The sequence below is a fragment of the Pelodiscus sinensis genome, chromosome 7 (assembly GCF_049634645.1).
Source record: "Pelodiscus sinensis isolate JC-2024 chromosome 7, ASM4963464v1, whole genome shotgun sequence".
NCBI lineage: Eukaryota > Metazoa > Chordata > Testudines > Trionychidae > Pelodiscus > Pelodiscus sinensis.
Window position 1 is genome coordinate 55,519,357 of NC_134717.1, and position 20,520 is coordinate 55,539,876.

At 44.1% G+C, this 20,520-nt stretch overlaps 1 protein-coding gene across 4 annotated transcripts in view; it reads right to left on the bottom strand.

Moving 5' to 3' along the window:
- Positions 1-20,520, bottom strand: part of NBEAL1 (neurobeachin like 1) — a 165,686-nt gene that overhangs the window by 29,356 nt on the left and 115,810 nt on the right. For all 4 annotated transcript variants that reach the window (XM_075933832.1, XM_075933831.1, XM_075933830.1 and 1 more), the window contains 15 exons: positions 19,904-20,209; positions 19,645-19,794; positions 16,003-16,160; positions 15,267-15,391; positions 14,073-14,199; positions 12,656-12,804; positions 11,975-12,108; positions 11,021-11,122; positions 7,763-7,858; positions 7,547-7,671; positions 6,378-6,518; positions 6,143-6,273; positions 5,376-5,485; positions 2,948-3,065; positions 2,149-2,246 (listed from right to left, as the gene is read on the bottom strand). In XM_075933832.1, coding sequence (XP_075789947.1) covers positions 2,149-2,246; positions 2,948-3,065; positions 5,376-5,485; positions 6,143-6,273; positions 6,378-6,518; positions 7,547-7,671; positions 7,763-7,858; positions 11,021-11,122; positions 11,975-12,108; positions 12,656-12,804; positions 14,073-14,199; positions 15,267-15,391; positions 16,003-16,160; positions 19,645-19,794; positions 19,904-20,209 — 2,070 coding nt within the window. The remainder of the gene's footprint in view (positions 1-2,148; positions 2,247-2,947; positions 3,066-5,375; positions 5,486-6,142; positions 6,274-6,377; positions 6,519-7,546; positions 7,672-7,762; positions 7,859-11,020; positions 11,123-11,974; positions 12,109-12,655; positions 12,805-14,072; positions 14,200-15,266; positions 15,392-16,002; positions 16,161-19,644; positions 19,795-19,903; positions 20,210-20,520) is intronic.

Here is a 20,520-nt window from a genome sequence, read left to right on the forward strand (position 1 = left end):
TCCGGTGGCAGGATAAGGTGCCAGACACAGAAGTCCTTTCTAGAGCAGGCCTGCCGTCAGTTTACACCCTGCTGATGAAAGCTCAGACACGCTGGGCAGGCCATGTTGCAAGGATGCCAGATCATCGCATCCCTAAACAGCTCTTCTATGGTGAGCTGTTTCAAGGAAGCGATCGCACGGGGGACAAAAGAAGCGATACAAAGATACGCTTACAGCCTCTCTCAAGTCCCTGGATATTGACACCACCTCCTGGGAGACCCTGGCACAAGACCGATCAACATGGCACACGCTGATCTACCAAGGCTGTCAAACATCTGAAGCCAGAAGGATAACCATAGCACAAGAGAAGCGAGCACTCTGTAAAGCCAGAGTTGCAAAAGCTGCGGCAGACATGTGGCAGAACATTCCATGCCCGTATCGGCCTTATCAGCCATTTGCGGACACACCGTGGACAGTCCACAACCCGTTTGATGTCAAGGTCCTCTTCGAATACGATGGACGAACAACAACAACAACAGTAGTCCAGGGTGCAGTGCTGGCCTTGCAGGATCCCCAGGTGCTGCCTCTGGTACTCCTCTTGGTTATAGGTCAGCTGCTGGCCCGGGTGCAGGAGGATGTCTTGGGCAGGGTGTTGCGCCCTGCCTTCGCAGCTGCTGTGGAGAAACAAGAGAAGTGGTCAGTCATCCCTGGGGACACAGTGGGTGAAGCCCCCCTCCCCCAAAAAGGCGAGGATGGCAGGTCTCCGCAACATCAGAGCCAATGTGCTTACACACAGGCCATGCTATCCCCAGGAGTGGGAGCTGGCCTGGGACTGCACCCATGCCCCTGTGCTGTATATTCTGCGGGGGAGGAGGAGCTGTCCCCTGCCTCTGTGTAGAGGGGGCTTGTGGAGGGAGGGCATCGTGCAGTGTCCCACCCCCGGGGTCAGGAGCATGTCATGTGCCTTCATACTTACACACGTACGGGTAACAGGCCAAGGCCCCTGTGTGGCGGTCAGCTGGGGCCACGTGCTCAGGGGTGGCATGGCACGTGCACAGGTTGCTGCATGATCCGTGGTCTCCCTTTCCTCCCCATCCTCCCCGCCCCCCCCCCACCCCACAGCATAAGGGGACAGTGATGACACTCACATGTCGTTGCCTCCCTGGCCTTGGATGACACTAGCAACAGGCTTGCTGGGACAGCTCAGGCATCCTGGGTGCACAGCTCGCTCCCTCCAGGCTCCTGTGGCTCCTGGCCGTCGTCCTCCTTGATCTCATGGCCAGGGCCCTCTGCCCCAGGGTTGATGACCACCTGGGGGGGCATGGTCCGTCTGGCCCCCCAGGATGTGGTCCAGGGCATCAAAATAAGGGCAGGTGTCTGGGTCTGCCCCGGTTGGGAGCTGCCCCCTGTGGCCCTGGCATAGGCCTGCCGCAGCTCCTTTATTTTCATGCACACCTGCTCCTGGCTTCGCATGTGGCCTTCGGTGGCCAGGCTGGCAGCCATTCATCTGAAGATGGCCACGTTCCTCCATCTAGAGCGGAGATCATGGACATTGGAGGATTTCCCCCAAATCTCAATCAGGTCCACACTGGACCAGGAAGGCGCCTAGTCCAGTACTATACACTAATTATTAAAGACATACAGACATGCAGAAGGCAAACAGCTCACATGAATAATCTGATTAAAACTGATTAGATGGCAAGTCTTTCTGAAGGGGTTTTGCTCTGAACTATAGTTAGAGCTCAAAAATGTTAACTGGCAAAATTATGAAGAAGGCTATTTCCACATCTGTTGTAGTTGTATCAGAAAATGAAATATCAAAGGCTCTTAAGTGACTCTGAAGCCTAATTCCCATTTTCAAAAGTGATTTAAATTCTCAGATGCTTAAATCTAATTAAAAGTCCATGGGACTTCAGGTCTGAAGTGTCAAGTGTCTAGTCACCTTTGAAAATGGAAATTAGGTTTTTTTGAGAATTTTATACCAGGTCTCCTTTAGAAAATTAACTTTCCTAAAACTTGCCGGTTATAATACCTGGAATAGACTCTTATAGAAACAATGGCCTTCACAATGGTTGCACAACCTTACACAAGCCTCTGTCACTCAAGTCTATACCTCTCCCATACTGATTGATAAGGAACTTGACTCTTTTTTGCTCCAAAGAAATTTACCTTTAGCAGCTGACAGGGTGTTTGTCCAAAATTGTTAATCATCCCTTCTAAAGCTTTTCTTTCCTTCTCATCTGTTAAGGCATCTAAATCCACAGCTCCTGGAATCATAACCAGAGTAGCAGAGGGTAGTAAAACAAAAAGCAGCATTGTCTATACATAATTCACTAAGCCAACAGATAAAAAATACATGTAGGAAAGTAAACACCAACTGCAACACCTCACCTCCTCCTCTCTAAAAAAAAATTATCAATCACCCTCAGTTTATTTTACATAAATAGTTTTCTAATGGTTCCATTATGCAAACTTTCTCCTACAGAAATTAGTATGTGTTTTGGTTGCAGCATCTGATTTTTGGGAAAATAACTTTTTTTCATTTAATGCACACAAAATATAACTGAGAATATACTTTCTTGGCTAAAGAGTTATTTCTAAGTTTCTGTTCTAAACTATGTTCTGTAGTAAATTTCTAAGATTAGACTCTAGAAAATAAATTCCAAAATATTTTCCAATATGTTTTCAATGAAATCTTAAAGAATTGTTTTTTAATTGAATAGAAGCAGTCACAGCAGTTCCTACAGAAAATCCAGAGTGGTTATCAAATTAAAAATTCCCATTGCCTCATTTGAACATCGTAGATCTTTGATGATACAACCTGCTAATTCCTAATTATATTTTACCTACAATTCTGTTCTTTTACCATATGCCACTATACTACATTCACAATGAGAAATATGTTTCCAGATATTTCTCAAGTCTCACAAATACACTTGCGATGACAAGAAAGCACACTGGTTTGTACCTTCGTAAGTACAGTAATAGAACACATTGAGCGCCTCCACTGCAGCTGGCCCTCTCTGCTTGTAGCCAAAAATCAGATCTATCCATTCATGGAGATGAGCAGAGACATACTCAGATTCCTAAGACAGAAAGACTTGATATCAGTAATTGAATTACTAGTTTTTTCCCGCAGATACACTGATGGGGTTGAACACTCAGAACAAAAAATCAGAGTGTCCACAAATTGCCTAACATGTATGTACATCAATGGTAGTTGAATAGAGGTGTAAGAACATGCATATGTGCTGAAGATATTAAACACAAACAAAGGAGAGGTATTATTTAATAATTGCAGAGCTAGAAGTAATGGACTTACATTTTAAACAGGAAATTGAAAAGATCATCAGTAAACTTCTTGATGTTTAGTCAGTGATTAGAAGGCCAGAAGGGACCACTGTGATCATCTAGTCCAGTGGTCTCCAACGCCTGCGGAGCAATCTGAGCTGGCCCCACCCCTGGGCGTATGGCGCATGCTTGGCCCCGCCCCCAGGCCCGTGGCCCGTGAGCGGCCCCGCCCACAGGTGCCCGGCAACCCCAAAATGTTGGGGACCACTGATCTAGTTGGACATCCTGTTGTAACTAGAGAATGTCTTGGAAAATAACACAGCCTTGATTTTTAAAGTTCCAATGACTGAGAATCAACCACAACTCCTTAATTAATTGGTTGTTACTTTCATTATTAAAAAAAATCTGCACCTTATTTCACTTCTGAATTTGTCTAGCTTCCATTTCCAACTATTGGATCCCGCATAACTGTCTGCTAGGCTGACGAGCCCTTCACTATCAAGTTACTGTTCCCTCTGTAGATACACTGTAAAATCAAGTAGTCCCTTAGCCTTGTTCTTTGTTAAACTAAACAGATTGAGCTTCCTGAGTCTTACACTGTAAAGCATGTTTTTCAAAACTCTAATCACTTTTGTGATTCTTCTCTGAACCTCTCCAGTTCACTAATATGCTTCTTATATTGGGTGCACCAGCACTGCACACAGTAGTCCAGCAGCAGCCACACAAGTACCATACAAATAGGCAATATATAACCTCCCTACACCTACTCAATGTTCCTTTGCCTATACAGTCAAAGGCTGCCTTTGCACTGGGAGTTCATGTTCTACTGATTATATACCAGAATCCCCAAGATCTTTTCAGAATCATCTCTTCCCAGAATAGTGTCCTGTTAGTATAGCATATATTGTTTGTTCCTAGACATATGAGCAGATACTTAGCTATATTAAAACAGTGTGCTTGCTCCCACCTTACCAAGCAACGTAAATCACTCTGTATCCATGACCTGTCCTCTATCTTATCTACCAGCCCCCCAATCTTTGCATTATCTGAAAACTTTATCAATAAGGAGCTCATTTTCTTCCAGATCATTAATAAAAATAAGACCCAAAATTAACCTCCATGGGTTCCTACTAGAAACACACCCTTTTCATAATGTTGCCCTGTTTACATAATGGGGCCCTATCAGTTATCTAGTTTAAAATATACTTCAAGCGTATTGTGTTGATTTTGTATCCTACTAATTTCTTAACATCATGCAGTTCTAAGTCAAAAAATGTCATACAGAAGTCTGCCAACCAAACTCAGAATTCAAATGAATATAAGGGTTGGGGTTGGGCAAAAAGTCAATCTTGGTCATCAAACTTCCTTTACTGTTTACCTTTACTAGTGAGTTAATATGAAGTGTGCACTGAATCTGCTCAGGTTTTACATAAGCTGATGTTATGCCCACTTTTCACGGATGAAGTGATGAACCAATTAATAAATTAGACAGTATATTCCTGAGGTACAGTACTGGGAGAGGGTGGGGGAATTAGCTGGTACTTTACTCAGAGATTCATGAGTGGTTCTGGGAACATTCTTGTAGTTGGCTGGGTGTTAGGATCCACATGTGCTTATGCTCAGTGATAACAGCGCCTTGAGGGGTGCTGGTCCTTAGCAAAGCATTGTGAGAGACAGTTCAGGCTGCAGAGAGTTAAAGGGGCACAGTGGTCCCATGCTACCCCCCTGGGGGATTCCCTCACATACATTGTACGGCTTTTTTCCAAGTACTGAACCAAAATATTTATTAACCATGTCTGTCTTTTCTGCATTAATATTTACAATCATATCATTTCCATCTTAGATCAGAACAATTGGCAAGATGTTTTTTGTTCTCAATATAAAGACATTCCTTATTATTGTGCTCAACTCTGTTGGTCATAAATTTCTCCTTGAGCCCTTTTGCTTCTCTTATCAATATTCTTTTTCCTACCATCCGTTTATATTCATTACTACCAACTTCCCTTTTCTTTTGTGTGTGTGTGTGTGTATATAAAATAAAAATAAAAGCATGTACTCTTTTTCTGTTTCTTGTTACTTTATCCAATAAGTAATCATTGTCTTACCAGTGCTTTCCTGTGTTTACAAATGAAATCTTCAGGTGACTTGGCCCATTTGGGGAGAACAACATCATTTACTTCTTCTTTGGAGATTTGTAGCTGACCCAAGTTAAACTCTAGAAAATATAGTTGAGACAATTTGGTTTCACAGGTTATCACAATACATTTCAAATATCCTGATCACTAGATCAGAGATTAAGAAGCTGAATAAGTAAATCCAATAAGTAAAATGCAAAAAGCCAAAAAGAGTACTGTCTCATGTCAACATGCAGGAAAAGTTATATTTCAATGAACACTGTTTAGCAATAGCTTTCTTACTTCTGCAGAATCCTGGATCCTTAGACTGCTATAAATTCAAGTTATACAAGGTCACATTTGAAAAGCTCAATTACAAGTATAGATTCTGCAGGCCTGCCTAGTTAAAAAAGAACTCATGTGCCATGTTAGCTTTCTTCTTCCATAAGAGGTGGGTTTAGGTACCAAAACTACTAAAGCAAAGTTAACTGTTGTTTTTTTAGATTAAGCTAAACATCAATACTCTTAGCCATCACAGAACTCTGGGTAAAGATTTTATATTAAGTTAAACGGTAGCTTAGCATAACTGGCATCTCACTTAACAGCTAAAGATAATTTGATGATAAAGTAATTTTCACAGCATGTTAACTCTAATCAAGAATAGTTTTCCCCAATGTTCTTTGACAGGTTATGACAATGCTCTCTACTAGAGCGTAGGATGCACGTTTTAGTCAATAAATTCTAAAAAGTCTGTTTACTATTTTGATTCTCCAAGAAAACTGGGAAGTAGAAGAACTCTGGAATAAGCTCCTTCACATCATTTGGGTTATCCATAAGGGCTTGCCACGTTGCAGGAATGGAATGGAACTGCCGATCTGCACAGTCAAACCTGCAAGTTGGAAAGCTCAAGTTACATTTTGACAGCTCTCATTACAAGGCCGTCAGTGAAACTGAGGGAAAAAAGACAGATATTACTGTTCATTCACAATTTACCTGTCACTCTGAAGCTGGATGTGTAGTGTAGTGAAAGGCTCTACCCGAATGAGATAATGCATGACACCAGCAGCATTTGAATAGTGAGTACCATAGTGAAACTTGTCAATCGTCCCAAGAGGATCCTCAAAATTCTCATATCTAAAAGACAGATGGAGGTCTTTAAAATCCTAGCTACAGCACTCTACGTCAGATACACAGATTATATTATATAGAGAGAACTCACAACACAGATGCATTACTGATTTTCAGTAGCTAAGTGGCCTATGTCAATTTTATTAAAAAATTACATCAAAATATGCTGTCTCTCTCTGACTGCAAGAAGAAAAGGTGCATTTAGGACTTCGCATTTAAGGTCCTAAAAGACACAGCCAACAAATTCCCATCCCACTGAAGTGCCATATAGCAGATGTATCCCTGAATGCCATGAGGCTGGCAAGAAAAGCCATAGAAACAGACTCAGTGCCAGGAAACAGCACCGACTCCAACCATGGATATCAGATTGCTATGAATGTTCACAGTAAATCCTCTTCTCCCTCAAGTTCCCAGGAGAAACCTCATTTGGGAAGAAGCTTGACAAATGCTGCCTAACAACCAAGACAAGTGTTCACTCCCCTCTCCAGCAAAACTTAAGGATGTGATCGTATGTGAGTGGAAATAGCTGCCATTCCTATCTACAGCCAAGCTACGAGAGAAGAGTCAATTTATTTTAAGGATAAAATCTGGATTCAAAACACCAGGAGGAAGCTAGACCCAAAAAGAAGGCAGTCTCTCCTTTTAGTCAAATGTATCAGTGCAGATGCATCTGGGATGCCTATACCAGAAACATGCATAGCAGGCAAGATAACCCACTTTCCAATCATTTGGATTTAGTCAACTTCAGTTTCTCTTCAACCTTAAGAAACAGATCAACCTGAAAATATTTCCTCCCTCTTACATCTAGCACCAACAAAATTTGACTCTTTAACAGCTGCATGTGCAATATGAATGTAACAGCATTGCTATCTAACAGTTCCAAGCTATATGGCTAATGTGTGTGTCTGCTATCAAACAGGCTAATTGTATAATGATCACCATTACAAGCAGTTATGGAATTCACAGAATGAATTGTTAGTCTGAAAAGATCCTATCAAATGGAGAAAGAAACATTTGAGAATTTTGAGACTTACTTTTCCTGCACAGCTACGGCATTCTTTTCATTTACCACTCCAATGGGTTTGGATAGATCTCTAAAGACAGCAGGATTATTCAAGTCCAACTCTTCTGAGGTATAATCTCGCAGGACCCAGGGAAACTAGAAAGTCACAGTTCAAAATTCAGATATAAAATCCATTTTTCCACAAAATAATCACATTTATCCAATGATAGCTACCAAAAATGTTTACCACAGGATATTGTGCAAGGTCATTGTAAGTTCGTCCTGCCATGGTGTTCAGTTGAATGAGATAGTCAAAGTTTGATATTTCTCTGTTCACCCATTTCTAAAGGATAAAAGAAAAGGCCATAATGAAACTGTGTGTCTTATCAATCAGACTGTGTGTCTTACCAAGAGATAGTTCTCATAAGAGAAGGGCACTAGACCATAATGATAAGAATTGCAAATTACCATTTTCATAACCTAGTTTAAAATTCCTTCGCATCTGTGGCTATGCTTTGTGTCTCTTGATATTAACTGACACCTGACTGAGAAAAGGGGTTGTCAAAAATCAACATAAATTCAGGAGACAGCTAAAAGCCATGGGCTGGCAATAAAGGTTCTTTTAAAACTAAACTAAACCAAACCAAGCCAAAAAGAGAACCGAAGAAAAAGGAAAAGAGCAATAACGGAGGAAAAGCTGGGGGGGAAAAAAAAAAGCTAAAGTAGTAAAGGAGAGAGGGAGCAGTTGATAAAAAATTCCAATAACCAAAAAGAAGTCTTTTGATCTCCCACAGTTAACTGTATATGTATCAGTGAACCCTGTGTCTGTGTGAAAGTGCTGCAGATATGGTATTGTATATTCTGAAGAGGAAGGAGTGCATTATGTAACTCTGGGTATGTCTACACTACCACCCTAGTTCGAACTAGGGTGGTCAATGTAGGCAACCGAAGCTGCAAATGAAGCCCGGGATTTGAATTTCCGGGCTTCATTTGCATCTTGCTGGGCGCCGCCATTTTTAAAGCCCCGCTAATTCGGACTCCGTGCGGCACGGAGTAGGTAGTTCATATTAGGCTTCCTATTCCGAACTACCGTTACTCCTCGTGGAACGAGGTGTACCAGTAGTTTGGAATAGGAAGCCTAATCCGAACTACCTATTCCGTGCCGCGTGTAGCCGCGGGCACGGAGTCCGAACTAGCGGGGCTTTAAAAATGGTGGCGCCCGGCAAGATGCAAATGAAGCCCGGGAAATTCAAATCCCGGGCTTCATTTGCAACTTCGGTTGCCTACATTAACCACCCTAGTTCGAACTAGGGTGGTAGTGTAGACATACCCTCTGAGTGTTCCATTTAACTAAGAATTACTGATTCAACCTTCTTTCCCATTCCTCTTTGTCTAGGAAAGTGGCTGAGGTGTAGAGCCAGGAAGGTGATGGTGCAAAATGAAAAATTGGAGAATTCTCAATGTTAAATAAGAGCGTACATCTATTTCTCAGAGAAAATGACAACATCGGTTGATGAACAAAAGAACAAAAACAAAAAAATCCCCAGAAAAATAAGATTCTATGTGAAGTTAGCAAAATAGCCAAAATTTCATTAGGTTTCTAAAAATTGACACTTTGCTTACAAGCAAATATTATAGGACCTGAAGCCAGAAACTATGGACAGACCTCTAAATTTTTACAGGGATTTTGCTGAAAGTGTCTCTAACAAAGCAAATAATTTGTATGCAGAGCAAGAGAAATTTTCACTAAAGCCCTAAGCACTAACACTAGAGACAAATTTCTATTTTTGTCACCTGCAGGCACAAATAGGTCTGCAATATATTGCATTGATATAAATGCAATACAGGCAGTCCCCGAGTTACGCGGATCCGACTTACGTCAGATCCGCAGTTACGAACGGGGCACTTCCTCTCCCTGGTCTCGAGCAGACCAGGGAGAGGAAGGAAAGCGGCGGCGGAACGCGCGGCCAGCTGACAGCCCAGACGCGTCTGGGCTGTCAGCTGGCCGCGCGCTCCGCTCTGCTCCCCCCCCCCTGCAGACCAGGGGGAGGGGGAGCAGAGCGGAGCAGAGCAGAGCGGCGGAACGCGCAGCCAGCTGACAGCCCAGACGCGTCTGGGCTGTCAGCTGGCCGCGCGTTCTGCCGCTCTGCTCTGCTCCGCTCCGCTCCCCCTCCCCCTGGTCTGCAGACCAGGGGGAGGGGGAGCAGAGCGGAGCACGCGGCCAGCTGACAGCCTGGCTGTCAGCTGGCCGCGCGTTCCGCCGCTCTGCTGTGCTCCGCTCTGCTCCCCCTCCCCCTCCCCCTGATCTGCAGGGGGGGGGGGGAGCAGAGCGGAGCACGCGGCCAGCTGACAGCCCAGATGCGTCTGGGCTGTCAGCTGGCCGCGCGTTCTGCCGCTCTGCTCTGCTCCGCTCCGCTCTGCTCCCCCTCCCCCTGGTCTGCAGACCAGGGGGAGGGGGAGCAGAGCGGAGCACGCGGCCAGCTGACAGCCCAGATGCGTCTGGGCTGTCAGCTGGCCGCGCGTTCTGCCGCTCTGCTCTGCTCCGCTCCGCTCTGCTCCCCCTCCCCCTGGTCTGCAAACCATGGGGGGGGGAAGCAGAGCGGAGCACGCGGCCAGCTGACAGCCCAGACGCGTCTGGGCTGTCAGCTGGCCGCGCGTTCCGCCGCTCTGCTCTACTCTGCTCCCCCTCCCCCTGGTCTGCAGACCTGGGGGACGGGGAGCAGAGCAGAGCAAAGCCGCAGAGCCCGAGGGCAGCAGGATAGCCACGGTGCGTCTGGGCTGTCCCGCTGCCCGCGTGTTCCGCCGCTTTGCTCCCCGTCCCCCTGGTCTACAGACCAGGGGGACGGGGAGCAAAGCAGAGCAAAGCCACGGAGCCCGAGGGCAGCAGGATAGCCACGGCGCGTCTGGGCTGTCCCGCTGCCCCCGTGCTCCGCGGTTTTGCTCCGGACGCCTGTGGTACAGCAGCTGGGGCGCTGCCGGTTGGTCCCGTAGCGCCGCTCTGGGTGCCACTGGACCAACCCAGCAGCACCCCAGCTGTCCCCTAGTCAGCAGCTGCTGAAAATGACCAGTGGCTGACTACAGGAAGCCCCTGCCCCGGGCTTCCTGGAATCAGCCGCTGATCAGTTTCAGCAGCAGCTGACTTGGGGATGCCTGGGGTTCTTAAGTTGAATCTGTATGTAAGTCAGAACTGGCGTCCAGATTCAGCCACTGTTGAAACTGATCAGTTTCAGCAGCGGCTGAATCTGGACGCCAGTTCCGACTTACATACAGATTCAACTTAAGAACAAACCTACAGTCCCTATCTTGTACGTAACCCGGGGACTGCCTGTAATTCTGCATGTATACACAACTGCACATACACAAGTTTAGAAGTCAGTTGCAAAGTCTGCATTTGCTATATATAATATCTCTACAAATGCTATAAAATACACTCACTTTTTATTATTAAGCAGTTCTTTAAGAAGCACTACAACACCCTAAATATTTTCTATTGAAATCCTCTTACCTGCATTATGCCTGAAGATTTAAACAGTTCCTGTGGAGATCTGCTCCCATAAATGTTTGGAGAACAAAGTGACAAGATTCGACTATACACTTTGTTTCTCACCTGTAAAAAAAAAAAAATGTTTACACTAGAAAATGCAGCTAATAAAACTGTAAGCATCTTCTCTACAGATTACATTATTAAAGCAAAAAAAACCAACCCAAACATTTCTGAACTATATTGCCGTTTTGCTGCCAACATGATATTTGTTCGGCTGCAGTAGCTAAAAATGGTTATTTTAACCGAAATTCATCTGTTGCAGAATCTCAACCCACCAAAATTTAACATTATCTCTACAGAATCATAGCAAACCCTACTATTTTCGTATTTAATTATATCAATCTTTTTCTAGACAAGGTACTGTGATTAATTTTTCACTTTAAAATCCTATGTGTAACACCTATCCATAACATTTACTAATTCATCAGCATCCAATATAGCCCTGTTCAATTCTTCATTTTAATTCCATCCCCAAGGGATCAAGGAAATTATCCAAGAAAGGATTGCACAGCATTTTCAAACCATTGGAAGGGAAAATATAAATAATTTCCCCCTCTGTATTCTACTAGGATAATAATTCTCCATTGCTTTGTAGTTCATTTGTACAGTTTTTATGATTTGTATCACACAAAGAAATTGAGATTATCCTTGTATAATTTCATAGTAGTTGCACATTAAAATGTAAGAGTTTTGTTTTTCTTTTGTCTATTTCAATTTTACTGAAAACCAGACTGGCGATTTCTACAACATAGGAAGACTCTTATTCTGTTTCTCAGAGCAGTTCAATTTAGTATTTTGACCTCATACAATAACACTGCAGAAGCTGTCAAAAATCATGCTAGCCATGATTAGCTGGTAAACTAGAATTTGTCACTTATGCTAAGAATCCATCAGGAAGCCTTGATAACTCCATACCTCCTTATTGAAGTTAAGGAAGTAGTTGGTCTGATCAATGAGAAAGATCTCCAAGGCCGACCGCCTCAAGTTGTATCGGCGTAAGTGTATCTCACGAATTTGAGAAAGGGGCCATTTGAAATCAAAACCTACTCCTGCAAACAGAACAACTTCAGTTATTGATCCAGTTTCTTTTTGGTGAAACACTTCAGTTAATTTTTTCAAGATCAGTTTCACATATCAGAATTAAACTATGTTCCTATTAACTTTCCTCCAAAAGCTCACCAAACAGAGATATCTGATTAATGCTTACAAACTACTTTTCTTATCCATTCACACAGGTGACACAGCTCAAATGATTAGTAAAATTAGAGACCAGCATGGTAGAAATCATAGGGAACTGCTATTTAGTCATATAAATTATACAGACCTTTTATTCCTATGCATATGATTGGCACCCTTAATGCTACTCCAAACGGGGAAGGGGGGATATTTAAGACTACACTAGTAAAATGGCTCAGCGAGCAAGCTACATTTACAGATCCTTTTTACAAAAGGAACCAGATGAAGTTGTTGGGCAAATGAACATTATATACAAGTATTAATCAGACAGGTTCTAGATGTCCACCACAATGACATTTGTTCTCAAAATAAAGTTTAACTTGAAAGAAAAAGATGCTGATGAACTATTGTGATGCTCACCTTCCTCTTTTTCAATGCTGCCATCATAGAAGCAGATGTGCTGGGTAGTGACCTCCAGTCTGCCAGATATTACATCAATTATTGTAACAAGTTCACATTCTTCATATAGTACCAATTTTTCTTTCTGACCTTGCTCCTCCTTTTCCTCCCTACAACAACAACATCATCATCATCATGACCACCACCATCCCATGCCATGTATTTTTTTAGACTGAACAGTTCAACCAAATACAAACTAAAAGCTCAATTTAGCAAAGAATCAAATCCGAATTGCCTTAAGAAGGGGCAGGACTGAAGTCTGCTGTGCTTTAGCAATGCTTAATTTGCTGATGGCCACTTGGGAATCACAATTAGCAGGTGTATGTTAAAGAAGCCACAAGGATGGACTAACTTGGGTCCTGAGCCAGGGTTATACAGAGAATCAAGGCTAGGCACTCACTGACATGCCCATTCCCCATCTACAATTATCTCATTATTTTAGCAAGGAAGTTGACGAAGGCTGTTTCTTCTTGGTGCAGTCTTTCATGAGTGGTGTGTCACCATCCAATCTCCATGTCTGGAGGATCCAACAGTAATCTCCTTAGTGAGGAACAGCAGGTGCTATGCTGCCTCTTGTCCCTGTCTTGCAACCTGAGCTGGCCATGAAGGGCAGCCCTTCTCTAAACTGAGATTATATTATTGCAAACCCAATGACAAATTGTCTGCTGGCAACACTATGTAATATTACAAATGCTGGAATGACTGGCTTAGAGCTTGTCTACATGAAAACACTCAGTTAATTGGATTTATTTACCTAACTGTGAATTTACTATGGATTAGTTAAACTACAGGTCCCCTTAGTTTTGAAGGCGGGTCCCCACACAGAGGTTTAATATAGTATAACTAATCCAACCTAAAAATTCTCTTTAATTAACTGGTGTAACTTTCTTGAGTGTTCTCATTTAGATAAGCCCTTACTCAGAGGAAATAATGAGGGCAGCTCTATGTACCATCTAACCCGGTCCAGGAGGTATTTCCCATTCCTTACTCCTACAGTAACACTGGGCAGTAACTAGCCTACTGGCTGGATGTGGCTCAGCAGGGTTAGCTCCTGGCAGGCTGCCAGTGCTTGCTTTATTTTTGCCTACACAGATACGGCTGCTTGGAGCTCCCATTCACCACAGATCGCTGTTCCCGACCAGTGGAAACTACGGGAAGTGGTGCAGACCAGGACACCACTTCCTGCAGCTCCATTGGCTGGGAACAGTGATCTGCAGCTAATAGGAGCTTCAAGTGGACGTACCTGTAGAAGCGCAGGTAAAAGAAAACACTGGTGGCCCACCAGTAGCTAACTCTGGTGAACAACGTCTGGCTTATTGCCCTGCTGTGCCCTAGGGGAAAAGAGGAATTTCAGGGTTCCCCAAACTGCTGTACATACATGCTTGCACCGGCAGTTGTGTCCTCTTCTGGCAGTTCAAGTACATCATCCTCCATGTCATTAACTTTCACCTGCTTCACAGCCTCCAGGAGCAGTGATTCACTAGATGGCTGTGCTTGGTGCATCCCTTTTGAAATAAAGACATTTTCAACTCATTTTCAACTCAAACAAGGTATAGATTTGTATTTCACCACAGTACTAGTGGACAGCTAAACTATGGCAGCTGGTTACAGTTACTGGAGTATGTCCTAAGGCATGTCTACACAGGGACATGCAGGACAATTAACCTAAGTTGACTAAAGGTGAGGATTTGAAGTGGATTGGTTAAAACACACTGAATCCCTGTGTGGATGTTGTTTTTCAGAATTCAAGTGATCTTAATTTGTTAAATGAATTAAACAAAAAATTTAAGGCCACTTTAACTCTTAATGAAGGTACACACACGGGAGTTTAATGTGGTTTAAATAATCCTACTTCAAATCCATATATTTAGTTAATTTTGATTAATTTGGCTAGACATCCCCATGTAGACAAGCACTGGGGAAAGGATGATTTACCATCTCAAACAATACTGTTCTGGGGAACATAGAACAATTTCAAATACACTCAAATGTGAAAAAATGCAACACTTATCCTCCCAGTTTATAACTCAGTTAGAACTGTGGCCAAACATCTGATCACACCTATAATTCTTCATGATATCACACAGACTTGATTCAAGGTTTAAAGTGCTAATTTTATGCATTTTGTCTTATTCAATATTTACCTTGCTTAAAGAAATAGAAATATTATAAAGGCCCTGGAAAAACTGTGTTTGCTCATATAAAAACTTTTAAATAATTTTTTGGCCAAGTGAACATGAAGACAAAGCATTCTCTAGGGACGCTGAATGAGATTTATTGTGAAGGAAGATTCTGTTTTGGAGCTAAGCAAGTTGACAGTATCCCATTAAAACAGATTTTTCATGAAAATTTTATTAAAATCAACCATATATCCTTTATTTACCTTACAATATAGAATTCCATCATAAGGAAATGTAGTGTGGTTTAGAGAGACAATTTTTTTTAAAAAGCATTTAAAATAACTATAAAACACTGTTTGAAATTTGCACAAGGTCAATAAGGAATCAAGAATATAAAAAGTCCAGGATATAAATTATTAGTGAGGAAACGAAACAGTGAATTTAGATCTTACCTAAATTATCTCTTAAGTCACTGGCCTCCTGATGAGAGTTGAAATTGTAATTTTGCACTAGTTTTAACCTCATACGGGAGTAGTTTTCCACATTTGAAAGTTTCCAGTGAATGGGATTCTGTTTCCTAGAGATGATAAAAAAATTATAACATTTAAAAACAAATACTTAAAGGGAATTAGTTGATTTTTTCAGTTTGTCTAAAGTTTTACATTGTTTTATTTTTGAATGCTGTTATTTTTCATACATAATTCTCATCTATAAGTGCAACTTTCACGATAAAGCGATTGAACAGCATTTGTATCAAGTGGATTGAAAAAATACCATACAGTACAAACATTTGTAATACAAATGAATATAAATCGAGCAGTGTACACTTTTTATTCTGTGTTGTAATTAAATCAACATATTTAAAAATGTAGAAAACATCCAAAATTTAATTAAATGTTATTCTATTATTGTTCAATGCAATGAATTGCACAACTGTGATTAATTTTTAATCACTTGACAGGCCTAATTTGTGTTTCTTTTCAGTAAAATCTAGATTGAATTATATATTAAACATTAGCACTGGTATTCTTCTAGTTAAATGCAGATAAACATTAAAAGAGAACCTTCAATAGTAATCTTCGATATCAAGCACGGTTACTAGTATACGTTAACAACCTTCTGCAATTGCAGCTACATGAAACAAAGCAAACTAATTAGATAACTTTCTATTTGATGCAAGATTCCTACCGTTCAGCCCAGGGGCCCTGTTCACAAGTCAGATAAAGTTGGGCTGCTCGCCACTGCCTCAGAGTAGCGGTGTGTTGACTATTAAGCTGTTTTAGTGTGCTGTTATAACGCAAGTTCTCCTGGCGTGCCTTTCGGTTAAACGGCTCCACAAAATACTCCTGAAAACAACATTATAAGTAGATCTGCTGAAATTTCCTGTAAGAATTTTGGCTACTGTAAAAGCCATTTCACTTCACGCAAAGGATAAAACTTTCACCAGTAAATAGGATACATTAAAGTTGACTGCAAAGTTCTGCTTACTTCAGCAGTATGTGCTGATAGTTCATAGCCAGACTGAATGAGGACAAGAAATGCATGAGCATGCAAGTCCAGATCCACAAAAGGAACTTAGGCGTTACAACGCTGGGCATCACCGTGCCTAACTTTTAAGTGCTCGTAAAACACTGTACTCTATAAAGCCACTCTTAGGCACCTAGGCTCGCTCTCCAGTGAATGGGAAGAAAGGTGCATTACATGGTGCTGGGACAAGGAACAGGGTACTGATGGGTGCTAGCGTGGATGGCAGGGTGCTGGGGCCAGGGCCAGGGCGGTGCTGAGTCCTGGGGTGTGAGGCAAGGTGCCGGGGCCAGGGCAGTGCTAGGGTGGATGGCAGGGCTGCCAAGGAGCAGGATAGGGATGGGGTGCAGGATCTGGGAGGGAGCTGGGGGGCGGAAGGGGACAAGGTCCGGGTGGTAGGTAGGGTGCAGAAGCAGGCTGGATGTAGGGTGTCTGGCCAGGGGGAGGGAGGGTGCGAGGAGGGGACTTGGGTAGGAGTTGGACCTCCCTGATCTGGCACCCTCTAGACCTGACTGGTCCCAGATGAGGAATTCTTGGACCAGGGGAGGTCATTTCAGGGCTCCTGGTCCTGGTCCTGCACCCCCCCCCCACTTCCCCACTAGCATTCTTTGCATCTCTATCCCCTGCAACCAAACTAAGCTGCCCTCCCCTGCTGGTTCCCTGCACCTCCCCCAAAACCATCCCTTACAATCCAAGGGAGTGCAGCACCAGTTTCCCTGCACCTCCTCCAAGCCCCACAAAACTGCTGAGCCAAGAGCCGATTCCCTGTCCCTCCCTCCCCTTGAGTCTAGCCCTGGCTCCCGGCACTTCCTTCCTCCTGCAGTCAAACTGAGTTACACCTACACCTACACCTACACACACACACACCCCCCACCTCCCCACTCTGCAACCCAGCTGAGCTCAATTTCCCTGCACCTTCCCCCAAACCATGCAGACATGCTGAGCCAGTGCTGATTCCCTGCCCCTGCCTTCCTCCCTCCCCTTGGCTGTGTCTACACTGGTACGATCTTGTGCCAAAGCAGCTGGTCTTGCGCAAAAATTTGCTGCCTGTCTACACTGGCCGTGTGCTCTTGCGCAAGTACACCGACGTTCTCATGTATGAAATCAGGGCTTCTTCCGCAAGAACTACGATGATCCCACTCAGGAATAAGCCCTTTGGAGCAACTATTCTTGCGCAAGAGGCCAGTGTAGACAGGCAACATGAATTTCTTGATCAAGAAAGCCCTATGACTAAAATGGCCATCACCACTTTCTTGGGCAAGAGGCATGTAGTCTAGACACAGCCCCAGTGTAGACATAGCCTGAGAGTTTCCTCACATGAGCAAAATGAATTTTGTGTTGTGCACCAGTACTGAGTTCATGTTGCTTGTTTGGATATGCCACACAAGTTATTAATAAATATTTTTAAACCTCTACCTTTTCCCTCTGCTGCCATGTCATCTCCCCTGGTGCCTGCTGCTCCCCTTCCCCCAACTCCTCACCCTTCTCTGCTGTCCTGACTCCTGCTCTTCTCACTGTCCTCAACCCTCCTGCAACCTGCCCCCCCCACCAGCCCTTCTCTCCCCCCCGTGCTCACTCCTCCAGTAGCCCCATTCTGATCACGTGAGCTACCCCTCCTCATCCCTTCTCCTAACACGTCCCTCTACAAACCTGCCCTGCGTGTCTCCTCTGGTGCTGGTCCCTCCCCTGCAGGTGTCTGCCCTTATGCTTCACCCTCAGAATCCCTTGGCACCTGCACCTTCTCTTACCCCTGCACCCTTCTGGTGCCTCCCCCTTCCCTCACTTCCCCTGCCCCCTTTGCTCCATTTTTCCCTGATGCCCACCCATCACCACCCTCTGCCCCCATTCCCCTCATACTCCTGTGCCCTCTGACATGACTTGCTCCATCCCAGCCTTCCTCATGCTCACCCCTTCTTTCAAGCCTTCTCCCAGCACCGCCCCTCACCCCTCTAGCCCCCAATATCCTTACCCCTTCCCCTGCCAGCATCACCCTGTCCCCCTCCCACTGACACCTGCCCTCCTGCCCTTTCCCTCATTGTCTGCGCTTGGCCCCCTGCCATTTGTCTCTTCGCCACCCCTGTCCCTTTGGTGCCTTCCCCTCCCCCTCCACACAAGCACCTTCCTCTCTCAGCCCTTCCCCTTTCCCTCTGCACAAACCCCTTCCCTTCCCTCCCTTTCCCTCTCCCTCTCCCATACCATCTGCCTTCCACTTTGTGGGGCTGGAGTCTGTGCTCTGTCCCCGGACTCCATACCCACATCTCAGCCATGCGGCGCATCACAGCGCCCAGCAAGTTTAAAATCCTGGGCCGTGACGTTACGTCACGCCCGGGCGTCTCTTCACCCACTGGTTTGAGCACACTGCGCAGGGCAGCAGCAGCCAGCGAGGGGGAGCTCAGGGAAGGTTGCGCACGGCAGGGTCAGGTCCGTGGACGGGGAAGAGACGCCAGGTGGAAGGACGCACGCCGGGGGGGAGGGGGTAGGGTCGGGACCCGCTCCAGCTCCAACTCCAAATATTGCTGGAGCGTGGGCACCACAAGCCCACCCAACTCGCCGTCCATGCTCCTGCTGGCTAGCTGGCTCTCTCTCTCTCTTTTTCAGAGGGGGTGGGGGAGCGCCGGCTCCTCGTGGAACCCCTCGTTTTGCTCTGCGGAACTGGGAAACACTGCACTAAAGCATCAGCCAGTGTGATCTGCAACTCTGGAGAGCCAAAGAGCTAACACAAGTATGTTTACTCACATTACACTTACTACCATGGAAACCCCAAGAGCATAGAACTAGCCTTGGGAGAATCAAACACAGACCAGATCCAAGCAAACAAATGAGGAGACATGACTATCATATTTCTGAATATAAAAAGATCCACCAGCCAAAATTAGGGTCACTTTCTGTGAATATCATTTTAATGGTTCACTCATATTTTAATTAGGGCTGGACATCATTTCAAATAATTAGAGATGAAACAAATTTGCAAAAATCACAATTGAAAATAAATGTGAAATATCAAAAGGTTTAGTTCTGGAGAACAAACCACACTGATTTAAATTAAAGGGAAAGTGGTTATCAGTACTGGGTCAATAAAATAATTTTGCACAATCTGCATAAAAATGGAGGTCTGGTGATGATTAAGGTTAGGATCTTTCAATACCCTTGATCACTGGCAGACTGGCTGTGTCTCTCTTCTCCTTCCCCCAAGAATCACGGAGGTCAGATCAACTTCAAATTTATATCCTCCATCAGCTAACTGATGATTCGCTTCTTACTCCTAAAAAAGTGCAAACTCTTTTTAAAAAGAGCTAAAGACGTTACCTGAAATTTGAGTTTGCTTTCTCCTTGTTCTCTGTCTCGCTTATGCACATTCACCATTAGTGCCTCATAACAATCCTTCCAATAAACTGCCATTCGCTCATGGCCATCACTGAATGTATTGACTTCATACTGTTTCATATATGGAATAATCTGGTGCACAAGAAATATTTAATAAAAAAATCAAGATGATAGTTGAACAGATTCCGTCCTCCCTAATGAAAGACAATAGAGAAAAATCCAAGAAGAAACCATTACTTACATATTTATCTATATAAACTTTCCATTCTTCGGAACTGCAATACTCCGGGAAGTCCTCAAAGAACGAGGGGCTGCCGTTAGCAAGAGGCAATGAGGGTAGATGTAGGTTCATGAAGAGAAGTTGGTAAACTTTAGATACCAGTGTTCGAACAAGAGGGATCAAGAACGCGTATGTTTCGGTCTTCTCTTTGATGGATCTATTCAGGGTGCTTTCCAGCTTCCCCAAGAGGTAGCATGCCTCAGCTTGGCTTTCGATTACTTTGGTCTGAAGAAGGGTGTTTAGCTTGGCTGCTGCCATTGCACAAACCTGGACAGAGAAAAACCAAACCAAACCTTCATGAGGCCAATGCATGCATGGTCCATTTCACCACAGGACTGTGTGTCTCTCTGACTGCTGTCTGACAGGTAGGATGGAACTCTCAATAAGTTGGAGAAGAACAGGATTCAATACACTTAGCTGATATTAATTTATCACTATCTGGGTACTGCCCAAATGTCCCTGGCTGGAGCAGAGTCCCACTGTGATCAGTACTGTACACAAAGACACTCCCAGGAGAGATGGCTCTTGCTTCAAAGAGCTTACAATCTAATGGGCTAAGAAGTGGCTTTCAGGAGATG